General features: G+C 46.5%; 1 protein-coding gene and 1 long non-coding RNA gene across 29 annotated transcripts in view; one reads left to right on the plus strand and one right to left on the minus strand.

The window, feature by feature from the left end:
- Positions 1-13,284, minus strand: part of Mast4 (microtubule associated serine/threonine kinase family member 4) — a 591,901-nt gene that overhangs the window by 15,750 nt on the left and 562,867 nt on the right. For 22 of the 28 annotated variants that reach the window (XM_063281113.1, XM_063281110.1, XM_063281105.1 and 19 more), the window contains 6 exons: positions 13,162-13,274; positions 11,153-11,280; positions 10,650-10,885; positions 6,217-6,417; positions 3,639-3,868; positions 2,770-2,892 (listed from right to left, as the gene is read on the minus strand). In XM_063281113.1, coding sequence (XP_063137183.1) covers positions 2,770-2,892; positions 3,639-3,868; positions 6,217-6,417; positions 10,650-10,885; positions 11,153-11,280; positions 13,162-13,274 — 1,031 coding nt within the window. The remainder of the gene's footprint in view (positions 1-2,769; positions 2,893-3,638; positions 3,869-6,216; positions 6,418-10,649; positions 10,886-11,152; positions 11,281-13,161; positions 13,275-13,284) is intronic. The other 6 variants (XM_063281115.1, XM_063281114.1, XM_063281111.1 and 3 more) reach the window with 1 other exon arrangement.
- The window catches only part of LOC120101075 (uncharacterized), a 33,460-nt gene continuing 28,332 nt past the window's right edge, over positions 8,157-13,284 (plus strand). The window contains exons 1-2 of the long non-coding RNA XR_010063725.1: positions 8,157-8,555; positions 9,884-10,006. This is a non-coding gene — a long non-coding RNA (uncharacterized LOC120101075). The remainder of the gene's footprint in view (positions 8,556-9,883; positions 10,007-13,284) is intronic.

The raw sequence follows: 13,284 nt of genomic DNA on the forward strand, positions 1-13,284 counted from the left end.
GGAGCATAAAGGAACAAAGACTAAGGAAGCAGTGCTCTTCCCCGGCCTCCGTTTCAGTCCCTGCCTCCAGGCTCCTGCCCTTCATCTCCTCATGATGAACTGACTACAAGTTCTAAGGCGAAATAGAACCTTTCTTCCCCAAGTAGCTTTTGACCATGGTCTTCCCTGGCAATCGAAGCAAACTAAGACAATTACCATTTATAACTTAGACTTCCTTCAGCTTGCCAGGCGGTGATGGCACACGCCTTTAATCCCAGCACTATGGGAGGCAGAGGCAGGGGAGTACCTGAGTTTGAGGCCAGCCTGATCTACAGAGTGAGTTCTAGGACAGTCAATGTTGCACAGAGAGACAAACAAAAAAGTAGCTTTAAAAATATCACTGATCTAAGGCACTGGTAGGATAGCTGGGAACTGAGAGAATTATTCTCCAGCTCCTAAGTGAGTTCTTGGATAGGGCCAAGGGACTTTGGATATCATGACCTTTGTCCGCTGTTCTCAACAGTCCCCACAAAACTGAAAGACACAGGAGACGAGCTCTCCACAGTCATTCCAGACTCTCACCCACAAGACGGGGGACCACAGGATCACACACAGACTGTGGGCGAAGTGGCTGGAGGGACTCAGAGTCTGTGTTCCTTCTTGATGTTTGTCCTGGGTGGTCTAAGACAGCTTCGGGTGGTTTTCACAGCCCGGGAATCTCAAAAGTCAGCAGATCCACCCAGCCTCCCATCTCTGAGATGCTTAACTGGGACTGTTAATCCCTTCCCTAGTTAGACAGAAATTAAAAGGAAGGATTGCTGGGTAGAACTAGAACTAAGTTACTCGGATCTGAAGTAGCCTTCTGAGCCATCTTCCTGTTGTCACATTGGGATATGAAGGAAAATGCCGAGGTTCATCTTAACTCTGTAAACTTGCTGAGCCCTACACCGGAGCCAATTTTTAATTAATACCATGAGTTAAGGAAGAAAAACAGCTTTCTGTCCCCTAGCTCACCCTGGACCTGAGGATGCAGAGACTATCGATTTTGGATCCTTAGACCCTAAGCCCTTTGAAAACTGGTCCTTGGATGAGTCGGGGGAATGATGGGAAGCGGGGGTGGGAGGGCAGGCATTTAAATGCATCTGTGTTTCAAAGACTTGTACACCCACCCTTCTGCCAGCGCCTTCAAAATTCCTTATTTTCTTTCAAGTTCCAGGTCACTGTCACTCGCCTGGCATGCCTCTCCCTACTTAGAACGTTCTCTCTAGAAGCACAATGTTCGTTCTCTGCTTCAGTCTGGGATAATTAACTTGTTTTTCTTATATACATGTCCTGTACTCTCTGAGAGCAAAGAACATCCCTTAGTCCCTGTATCAATAATATTTATGAGGTCTCAAATGTTATTTAATCCACGCATAGGGGCTTACAGTTGTACACATTTATCCTGTGTATCCCTAATGGGTTTTTATTTGCTGACGCTCAAATCTTTCTAGCTGGTTGTCCAAAAATTGTTTAAGGATGGACTATGATTCTCATTCCGGATAAAGTAGGGTTTTTTTTTTTAATGAGAAAAATTTAAAATTAAATTCAAGTTCAGCTATCTTTGTATCTTCCACTTTATATTCTGGGGTTAGCACGAAGCAAATCACGAATCTCGAAAGGCTCGCCTGAGAGGATAGACGTACACTGTTCTCCATTTATATTCCTGTGTTCTGGGGTCTGATGCCCAGAGGCTTCAGTCAATGCTCCTTTTAAGTAAGAAATGGTCCCCATGGAAACTTAACTTAGGTTGTGAAGGAGAGGGAGGGAGAGGAGCCCTGCACCGCTAGGACCATTCTTCTACTTATCATTTAGAGCGCATGTAAATACTTCTAAAGTCCTGCCTTAAAACGAGTGCCAACTCTTAGAAGCCTTACACCTGCCTTCCCAGTTCCGTGGTACTTTGCCTCCGCCTACACTAGAGTAGCATCTACTGATGTTCACCCTTAGAACTGGTGATTCCCAAATTGAATCTACGACGTGAGGCATACAGACAAAGAGAAGTCATGTTCTGTAGGGCTGGCAGTGAGAAGCAGCTGTGGGTAGTAAGAGTGCAGATTCAAGGACACCTTCTCACTAAGAAGTGCATGCTGACAGGAGCCAGATATAGCTGCCTCCTGAGAGGCACAGCCAGAGCCTGACAAATACAGAGGTCAATGTTAGCAGGAAACCACTGAACTGAGAACAGGACCCCCACTGGAGGAATTAGAGAAAGGATTGAAAGAGCTGAAGGGGTGCAACCCCATAAGAACAACAATGGCAACAACCAGAGCTCCCAGGGACTAAACCAAAGACTATACATGGACAGACCCATCACTTCAGCTGCATATGTAGCCTTGTTGGGCACCAATGGAAGGAGAAGCCCTTGGTCCTGCCAAGGCTGGACTCCCCCAGTGTAGGGGAATGTGGGGATGGGTGGGAAGGGAGGGTGACTGGGGAGGGGAACACCCTTATTGAAAAAGAGGAGGGGAATGGGATAGGGGGTTTATACCCCGGAAACCGGGAAAGGGAATAACATTTGAAATGTAAATTAAAAAAATTCAATAAAAAGGAAAAAAAAAAGGGACACCTTCTCACAGCATGAAACCAGAGGTCATAATAGCTTTTCTCCCATTTCTGACCACTACATTCCCTTCCAGTGGTGGGACTGACTAGGGAGCCAGCCGGCCCTGCCACAGAGAACCTGATTTCACAGTGCTGACTCCCTGGGGTTCCTGCTGCCTTGCTGGCCAGGACATAGGAAGACGGTACCTTCAGCAGGAGCTCGATGACTTCTGTGTGGACGAGTCCATGGACTGGCTCTCCATTGATGTGTGTGATCAGATCGCCGGCCTTTAGCCCGGCCTGGCAGGCGGGACTTCCTTCTTCTACGTTCTGTAGTCCAAGAGCAGAGGAGAGGACAGTCTCATGAGTCACCAAATCACAGCCCTGACGCCTGCTGTTTCTTCTGTCAGGATGTTTGCAGTCACTTTGGGACTGATCCTAAGCTCCTAAGCTCCTAGTACGGACTCAAAAAGGCATGGCTCCTTTTCTGATACTGTTCTAAAATAGGAGAATTTCCATGTTTCCTTACATAAAAAAATCTCACGTGAGCGGGAATGTCATTTGTGAAAAGCAAGAAAAAGCAATGCAGAGGGCGGGGGCTGGAGAGTTGGCTTTGCAGTTAGAGCACTGCTCGTGCAGAGGATCTGAACTCAGTGCCCAGAACCCATGCTAGGTGGTTCCCAGTTGTCTCTTAACTCCAGCTCTGGGCTAAACAGCACCTTTGGCCTCTATGATCAATTGTACTGAGACATACACGTCATTGAAAATGAAATAAATGTTTTTTTTTAAAGGACAGTATAGGGATATAAAGAGGGTGGTCTTCATGTTCACCAGATTGGAACATAAGAATGGGCAAGCAATTACAGAAACTGGGCAGAGTTAGGAAAAATGACTAGTGTGGGCTATACCCAGTTCTACCACAGAAATAGAGACAAGGACATTAAAAGGGAAATAAAATGGGTCCCAAGTACCACGGAAACAGAGAAAACATCAGGATCAACTCTGCTTCAGTCAACAGGCGTATACTCCAGGCTGCTTGGAAAGGAAAGCAGACAAGAAAGAGGGTCTGTTCTTACCCAGACGATATGGTGCACCGTGTAGATGTCACTGTCCCCCACATACACGCGGATGGCTCGGATGGTAAATCCATAGTTCTTCCCTGAACTGTGGATCACGATGGGCTGATGGGGACTAGCAGACGCTGCAGAAGAATCTCGGCTGGGAGAGGAATCCCGAGAAGAAGAAGGGTCTGAAGACAGGGAGTGTGGGGACATTGGACTTCCCAATGGAGATACAGCAAACATATCTGCAACAAAGAAGCCGGCATCAAGGCGGATCTGGGCCACAGCCACTATTCCCATGGGGAGCCCCACCATAACCAGGAAAACAAAGAATGGTCATAAACAAGTCCCTTTATTTCTAACGGCAAAATGAATAGTAATGCAGAAAATGCTTTTACTGGTAACTGGTGTGGATGCAAAACTCAAGCCTGACAAGGGGATAGTAGAAGTGTCTGGTTTAACTAACGTTTCAATCAATACTCTAAAACTGAGAATTTTTAGATTTGCTACACAAAGATGTCTCTGGTTGGGGTGTCTTTAAATTATTTCAGTGAGATAAGAAGTTTATAGGTGCATGTGTTTACAGTGATTCTTTCAAGAGCAGACTAAATGTATAATGAGAAAGACTCTTCTCTAAATCATACACTAAACAATTTAACATGACTTTCCAAACACAAAAGGCCGGGAGAACAATGGCCAAGTAAGTACCAGCTGGTTTTTGTAAAATTACTGGGCCAGTACACAGTAACTCATTTCAATTGAGAAACTTAACTATAAAAGACTGACTGCGGTTACAGCTGCTCTCTTCACATAGTAGCTTCAAGGGTAAGGAAGGTCAGAAACATGTGTTATGAGCAAATCAGCTCACCTCCCCAATACCATTCTCCACTCTGTTGCATTTGTGCTCCCCAGAGCTCAGAAGCTGAATCCTAACCACCAAGATAACAATATTCAGAGGAGTATTTGGAAAATAATGAGACTCTGAGGGTTCTGCCTCTGGTGATGTGTTTCTGGAAGAGGCCAGAGAACCTTTAAGATACGCTGTCTGTGCAAAACAAGACATCGTATCTGCTGAGGCCTTGACTATGGGCATCTCAGCCATGAACAACAGATCTACTAAACAGGTAACTTATGAGTGTCATACTCTAGCAGCCAGAGCCAGATTAGGATGCAAGCTCACTGTATGTGATTGCTCATGAAACGTGTGTGTGTGTGTGTGTGTGTGTGTGTGTGTATGTGTGAGAATGAGGTGCCCAGTAATGCTGGAGACTCACAAGGGTATGGAAGGACCTCATATGGTCACTATACGGTGAAAGCATTCATACTACATGTGTTCTAAGTCTTCTGTCGTCCAAACAAGAGGGAAGCTAAGTGTTACTGCAAGTGTCCTTTTACTCTGACTCCATGTGCCACATTGACTCTCTTTTCTGTCTAATCCAAAGGCCACGTAGAAAAAGAGGTCACTTGGTGGATGGGGACCTTCATGTCATGTGAGCGGAGGACAGGTCAGATGCTTAAGATGCAAACCGTGGGAAGGCTAGGATTCCCCCTTCTTAACCACACGGTGGGTCTCCCTTTCTGCTACAAAAGGTGTGACTCTCCCCTTTTTCCACTGTGCAGGCTACTTTACCTGTGTGTACACATGGACTAGACCACACTGAACTGCCCTTCCCTGATGCACCTTTGAAGTATGCATGACCGTATAGACAACAGACGGAAGTTGAATGCTTTATGGGGCTCAATGGGGTGTTTCCTAGCAAAGGAATTTATATAATGCCTTCTCGGGTTTTTTGGGTTTTTTTGCACTAATAAAAATGTAAAAAGTTAAGTAATCTCTTTGACAATGTTATGTAATTTGAATTCTTCCCAATACATGTCATCTATAAAAGAATTCAATTTGCAGCCCTCCCCCACCTCTGAATGATATCACGACTACCAGTGTGTACATTTCATCTCTGCCAGGGGAATCACTCCAGACTTACTGATCAGTAGATGCAAACTAAGTTGTAGGAAAACACGGTAATCCAACAAAACCGTAATTAAGTCCGATTTCCCCAAAACACGACACAGATCAGCAAAGAAAGCAAAGCTCAGTCCACCAGATTTGGAAAGCATCTTATTTCACGACCTCCCATGACGAAAGCCTCTGCCATCTCCGGAAATGTAAAGTTTACATTCTGCGTCTGTTCCCTCATTAACTAGATGAAGCAAATCATACCTGGGTTTCCAACGCGCAGGCTGTAAACAGCTCTGTAAAGAACATACACAGTGCGCGGTCTACAGAAGAATTATCCCAGGGAGCGAAATTCACTATTTAGCTCATGGGGAGAAAAAGGCTTTAAGGAAACAAATGAAACCCGCCCTCATGGGAAAGAAACATCTCTAGCCTCCTCCCCAGATACAGAATGTGAGCTGAGATGGAGATGCACACGCTCTCTGGCTGCCCCGGAGGTCTTGAGAGCTGTCCTGGGATCCCACTCGTGATTGCCTCATGCAATTTTGCATTTCAATCAGCATTCCAGATGGGGGGGGGAGGAGGGAAGGGTGCACATGCACAAATCACACAATTTCATGCGAGTTGATGTCTCTCTACCTCCTGGGATCATGAGGGACAGAGCACTGGCAGAGAGGGACTTTGTGACTTTCCCGGACATTTTCTTTTTCTCTGTGCTTTCTAATCGCTGTCGGGCCATGTGAGAAGCAGATTCACTGGATGGCTTTGAGGAATTATCTGTACTGTCCACACACTCGCTTCGCCCATTTATCTGATCCAAGTGCTCTGAAAAACTGCCAACTGTACAGAGAAGAAGGAACAAACACATTCAGGAAAAGTTAGGAGAGGAGAGGTGGAGAGGGGAAGACAGAGAAAATGGCCGACAAACCGTGGGAGATACTCCCACGTGCCTCCTAGGTCCAAACGTCCCAGGCTGAAGGTGAGAAACAACGGGCTTGAGAGAGATGCAGAGGAGGGGGGAAAGATGGAGGAGCTATCTCTCCAGGCTTCATCCTCCCATGCAGAGTCAGGTAAGATCCTACTGATTCCATTTAACCATGAGAATAACTTCCTCATCTGTATTTCAGAACCCTCTGAGAGCCTCCTTTCATGCGCCTTCAGGGAGTCCATCTGATAAACTCAATAGCCTCCCCCTCAGATCGATACTAGTGATTATCATGAATGCTGCAGATCATGGGGACGCCATTTAATCACTCTGTAGGCCATGTCTGTGTCACTTCCTCCCAGGTACGTAACACACAGAAAGAATCAAAATGTCTGATTCCTTCCATGCCTGCTTTCACTCCAAGCTCTTTGTAAGTTTCAAAGGAAAAGACACAAGACGTTTCTTAGTAGGTCCATCTTCTGGGCTTCCGGTCTAGACTATGTCAGATGCTAGTCCTCCATGACATCCTCTTCCACCCCCTCTAAGACTCACCTTTCTCTGTCAGTTTATTAACTCCTAGCGTACAGTGGAGTTATTTTTACGTTAACGCATTAGGCTTTCCCCCTGAGAATAGAAACATGAAGGAGGGAGGTGAAATGGAGAACCAAGGAGGTGGAGAGTGAAGGGATTCTCAGGAAGAGAATCATTATGAGTCCCTTGGAAATGTACTGAGCAGTGACTCATGTTCCTAATTCCTCTTTACTCGCCAAGCTAAACATCTTCTGGTTTTAAAATCACCAATAAACACTTTTCCCCCCTCTGTCCAGATCTCATGAATCCTATGCTTCGAGATAAAACATAAAATTCTCTAATTTTATATTCTAAGCATCCTGTTCATGAAACTCAGTAATGTTATTACCATGGATCTCTAGACCAGGTATGGCATGTAATAATACCATTGCAAGTGATCCTCCGAATGACTCGCCAGCTCGTCTTAAAATGCTGACCACATTACATTCTCTGCCTGGTCAAGACTTGGCCTAAATGAACGTATTGTGACAGACACACCACTCGACTGCACAGCGCTCATCTGGCCCTAGTTTGTGAAGGGGCATCCCTGTTGGTTCTGTGTACGGGAGTAGATGTGGATACGGAGTACTGTGCTGTGCAAACAGGGGAGGGTCTTGGGCTACCACAACAACACCCACTTGGAGTTGCTTGTATTACCAATGCTGACTATGTTTCCCCCAAAACTGTTTGTATGAGCATGTCTTCATGTAGTCTCTGGGAACCTTAATAGCTGGGCTGGGCAGACAGACTGGAGTTTAGGATTTCCTGGGCTTGGGACTGGTAGCAGGGGAGAGAAAGAAGGAGATCTGCCACGACAGGAGAGTGTGGAGGAGAGGAGAGACGCCAGGCCTGAGGAGAATACAGGACAGAGAGGCACAGCCACCATGTGAAGGAGACGGGAGAACACGGCCTAGAGGGCTGCCCAACTGGTTCTAGAACAGCCAAGATAGAACACAGAGTTTAGGAAGTAATAACTCTGGATTATTGGCAGGTGGTGGATTAATCGCTTGGAGGTTAGGCAGTGGGCCAGCCATTGTGCTGCTTAAGGCATATTAAAATAGAAAGGCTCTGTTGGGAACATAAACCATTGCGACAGGTAGCAACCCCGCTGTCGCTTTTATTAATTAATTAATTAATTAATTAATACTACACCCACTGGGCCAACGGATAAGGAAATATCAAAGCTGATATCAACAGTGTTTTACTCCCCTTCTCGTCTACTAGTGCATCTATTCTTTTCGCTCAAAGCAATAAGTGAAGGACTGGATCAAGGAGGTTCCACCAACCAGGAGTTTCTCTCTACACTGAGCTTTGGCTTCAGATGACTCACTCCCCTTCTGAGCCGGTTCGGATGGGAGAAGGGAAAAGGAAAATGGGCAAACAAAAGCAGAGTCTCTTTACAGCGAATGAATGATTTGCTGGGAGTGTTTGAGCGTCACAGATCGATTTCACAACTCCTACTTCTCGAGGATTCGAGTACAAGGTAGTTAAGGAGAAAAGCGAAACAGACACCAACTCGTGCTCTCCCGAATGTCAGGATGGAGGCACAATCTCTTCCTCTCTCATCCTTCCTGCCTTCTTCCTCTACTACCTTACCTCACGGCACCGCGCATGAGCAAGAGCCTCTTTCTGCCAATGGCGCGTAATGTCACCTTAATGTTCTTTAAATGTCAAGGGTTCCTTCCTTTCGATGGTGGAGCAATATAAAACTCAACAGATTTAATTTTACTACAGCCATGCTTTTCAGGCCCTTAATTACCCTTGGCTGTAAGCAAATCAACTCATCCCTCTATCCTGGGCGGCCCCCAAGGTCTTTGATTATCTTTTAGTATGTGTATGGGGGAGACAGATTGAGAAAAGCTGGGTTGACTCTATTAATCAAAACGCGTGGCAGGACCTCGGCAGGTATTTTTAATTATGAAAGCAATCAATCAAGCACTTAGACACTGCTCCCGCTCTCCCTCCCTCCCTCCCTTCACCTCCTACCTTTCTGAGGAGGAGGAGGAGTCCTGAGTGGCCTCAGGACACTGAGAAATGGTAAACAAGACCTTTTAACTGGAGTTGAATAAACCCTATATTCAGGGTAAGGCAGCTGAGAGCCAGACAGAGAGCTCTACGAGCAGGAATAGAAAACACCGAGCCCCTTATATTGGATATGAATAGTAAGATAAGGATGGCCAGGGACCTTAGGGTAATATGATGTCCTTGAACTGTTTTCACAGTACTGTAATCTTTGCTTCATAGTTAGAGAAAGTTGGGTCACCCAGAAGGGAAACAGAACTGAGGTATGAAGAGAGAAAAAGAGAAGCCAATATTATTCTCTTGTGTCAACTATGAGCATGTACGAAGCTCCAGACATCCAAACATTTTAGGGAGGCTGAAATCTAGCCTGAAAGATTTTTGTTTTTAAATATGGTTTAAAAAACATAAATCTTTCACTATGAACATTCAGTTTAAATTGTTGACGGTAACTCTTAGAATCATTTATATTTACTAGTATAGCATATTAAATATGACATAATGAAAACATTCATTATAATAACTATAAGTCAGAGCCAGTTTTTGCTTAAAAAAAAAAAAAGGCATAAACCCGCACTGCTTTGCAGAAGGATACGTGGCTGCACAACCTTTATAAACCAGGTGATGATATTGTAAATGTACCCAAATGGTGCAACCAGACCAAGGTGTAGGTCTGCTTGTCTAAGGAAAACGACTCCCCTGTTAAGAGCCAGGAACCGATGATGGGGTATTAAGGACTTTAAACGTGTCTGAAGACAACGCTCCTGTTGACAGGAACCTTGTTTCACACAGCGGTACAGAAGTGCCTTCAAAGAGAAGCCCAGATACGGGACCTCACCTCAGCAGGCGGAGAAGCTTCAGGAATGCCTGACTCCAATTGCCACAGCCTTGGGAAGTGTCAACTCTGTGCGGGCGGTAGGTACCTGAGATGCAATCGGACACCCGGGGAGGTGGGATTTCTGGCTCCCCCTGACACAGGTCCTGTGAACCTCAGAGAGTACTTTGATACCCTCAGTGTGAGGTTAGTGGCAAGGACTGTACAACAAGGTGTGTCTGGTCCGACATGACCGGATTAACTGGAGCTAACTCCTTCAACGAGGCTAACACGCAGCTCAGGGCTGGAGGGAGAGCCCACGGTTTGTCAGGTAGATGACGGGAGCCGTTTCCAAGGGTTAACTGCGATGGTTGGTCCTCGTGACACTGTCCCTCATTCTAAGTTGGATGCGATTCTACAAGCTGTGCCTTTGCATCGGCAGCCAAGGACGTGCTCCTTTGACAGGTTCCGCCCGCCATCAGGGGACCCTATGAAGCGGGCAGTGTTAAGTGCCCGTGAGGTTCAACGGAAGCCAGGTCAGTCTGAGTCAGTGAGGCTCGGTCGGCTGAGGATGTAGGGGAGACAGCTGACCCATCTTAGGAACTTTTCCCTTAAAGACACGGGACTATGGAAGAAGTCTAGGAGGAGAGATCATGTCCTGATGGCATGGCTGGGAAAAGCCTGTGGATTCATTGAGTCCACAGGGACAGGGGACGGTATGGTGCTCGAGCATAGCACACTCACCTGACAGTGTGGAACTGCTGATAGTGCTGGCTGGAGTGGTGACCTCGGGCTCCTCCTGAGTACCTTCCTCAGGAGGAAGGACGGGTTTGTCTGGCTCCTCTCTGGGGTCTCCAGAACAAGGGACAGCCTCACCGTGCTCTCCCTCTGCCGAGATAGCCAGTTTAGGAAGCAGGCCAGAACTGAGCTTACATCTGTTGCTTTCGGTGTCTGAAGAGTTGGATGTCGATAACTGTTGCCTTAATTAAAAACAAGAGCGAGTCACAGAGCCACCTCCGGGAAACCATTAAGGGCAGAGGCTTGGAGAAACCAGGTTAAAAGGGAAGCTGGATACTCCTAACCAATGTATGTCTAGAGGAATGGTTCTTACGACAGGGTACCCAGTGTCAGCACGAGCAGGGGACAAGGGGGGCCGTCTGAGAGCGACTGAGTGGGAACTATGGAGGTGGGATGTACTGCCCTAGCATTTGCTGGTCATGAGGGCCCTTGGGAGGCTTCGCACGTACATTTCAGAGTATTCGGAACTCCAGCTGAGCGTCTCCGTGGATGGCAAAGTTGTGCTTTTGGTCTTGTCCTCCGAGTCATCTTTGTCTTCTCCCGAATTTTGAGTTATTCGATCTATACTGCTAAAAACCTGGGAGGCAAATAACCATTGCTTACGAACTACATCTGAACAGAGCTTGTCAGAAAAAGTACAAATCTTAGGGGAAGAAAAAATACCCCTGTCCCAAAGTAAAAGCGGGAACTGGAGGGCCCACACCTTTCATCCCAGCACTTGGGCGGCAGAGGGTGGCAGATCTCAGGGTTCTAGGCCAGCCTGGACTACAGAGTGAGTTCTAGGATAGCCAGGGCTACACAGAGAAAGCTTGTCTCTACAACACGAAACCAAACAAAAATGTGTGAACTGGGGCCATATTGTGGAAAACGCTAACAATGCTGTGTGCGAGCCACGAGAGAGAAGGGTCAAGGTATGGAGACACATTCCTTTCCAGTGGGGTGTTGAACTAACCCTCTCCTTTCATCCTATCTCAAAGAGTCTGTGTTTACAAAGAAGAATTGTAGATGCCCTTGGGTTTCATGGTTTGGGGATTGATGTCCATCTCAGACTGGCTTCAGGCTCAAAAGGCAACCAGATAGAGAAAATGTACAGAAAAAAAAAGTGTTTAATGGCCTCCGGTCAGGAGTTGAAGGTGAGGGTGGATAGAAGAAGGGATGATGTGTTTCAAGACTTAAGAGTGGGGTTGGTTCTGTAGAAGGAGGGAGCTAGCCAGGTACCTTTGGCTTATAAATCAGTCAGACACCTGCTAATGCAGGAGATTAAGGCTTAGGCAAAGAGGCCTCTTTTAGCCCATTTCTGAATCACCACAGTCTCACAGGAAGTACAAGAGGTAAAACTGGGAGTGTGGAGAGCCCAGTAGCTTGAGTACACCTCATTATTACCCTCCAGCTATTCACAGTTCTTCTGGAAATGGGCCTGGGGCCTCCTACTATCTCTAGAGCTAGAAAAAAGATCAGGTTAAAGAATAGGAGCTGGCAAAAATAAAAGTGCTTTCCAAAGTAAAAGAGCAAACTGTTTAGGAGGGGTTCTGAGAGGGTAGAGGATGGGTTATCTTCTGAGCACCCATCCGACGTTAGTTAAACTTGCTTCAGGACCCACCTGCTGTAAGTCTCCAGGGAAATCCCCACCCCTTTGTTGGTCCGATAAACAGAGAGGGGTGGCACCAGCTGATTTGCAGGTGCATTTTGGGTAATCACTCAGGAAAATGTACAGAGTGCATTAAGATAATGAATTGCTATGGAATTCCTAAGGCCATGGCAACCACAAAGATGCTAGCAACTAAGACTAGCAGAAGGGAGGTAGGGTGCCCTCCGGTTAATTTCCAGTATCCCTGGGTTCCTAACCTACCAAAAAACAGGTTGGTTGTCTGTTTTTATATCTAACCTGAGTTTATAATAGAAAGGGGTCTTTCTCTCAATAATCAATCTTATTATCTTCTACGGTTTCTAAAATTCTACAGTGGTCTTCCCACTGCCTTTTCAGTATATGTTATTATCTCCATTAGTGAACAAAACACTTTCTTATCCCAATGCCAAGTGTCCCCCAAGAACCCTGGCTCCTGCAAAGAACTGAGTGCCACCCTTGTGTTGTGCTGTGTCACACTAAGGGGGAATCTCTGCACACGGGGATGCCTATGTTCTTCCTCACTGACAAAAGCCTCCACAGACTAGCTCTTGGTAGACTTACGGGGCAGGTAAGCCAGCTCACCACATGACAACCCTCACGAAAGATGACAAAGCATTAGCGTCTTTGCCTCAAAACAACCACAAACTCCCAGAGTTAGACCATGTCTATAGGGTGGAAACTGGTACTTAAGGAATATGAGACCCTGTTTTCCCCAACTGACAGGGAGCTTTGAGCGCCGGAGACCTCATACCCCACAAAGGGCGGGTGCCCTCACAGTCCAGCCAGGGGCGATCTCCCCGAGACTGCATGTTGATGCCCTGTCTCACTTACTTTTGAAAACCTGTGCGAACAGGAAGAAAACTGCCTTATCTCTACGGTGAAGTCCTCATCGTTTGTGTCATCTTCCTCCTCTGTCTCCATGTGGTGGTACTTCTCTGACCGAGCTGCAGAGGA

Source organism: Rattus norvegicus, chromosome 2 (assembly GCF_036323735.1).
Source record: "Rattus norvegicus strain BN/NHsdMcwi chromosome 2, GRCr8, whole genome shotgun sequence".
Taxonomy (NCBI): Eukaryota; Metazoa; Chordata; class Mammalia; order Rodentia; family Muridae; genus Rattus; species Rattus norvegicus.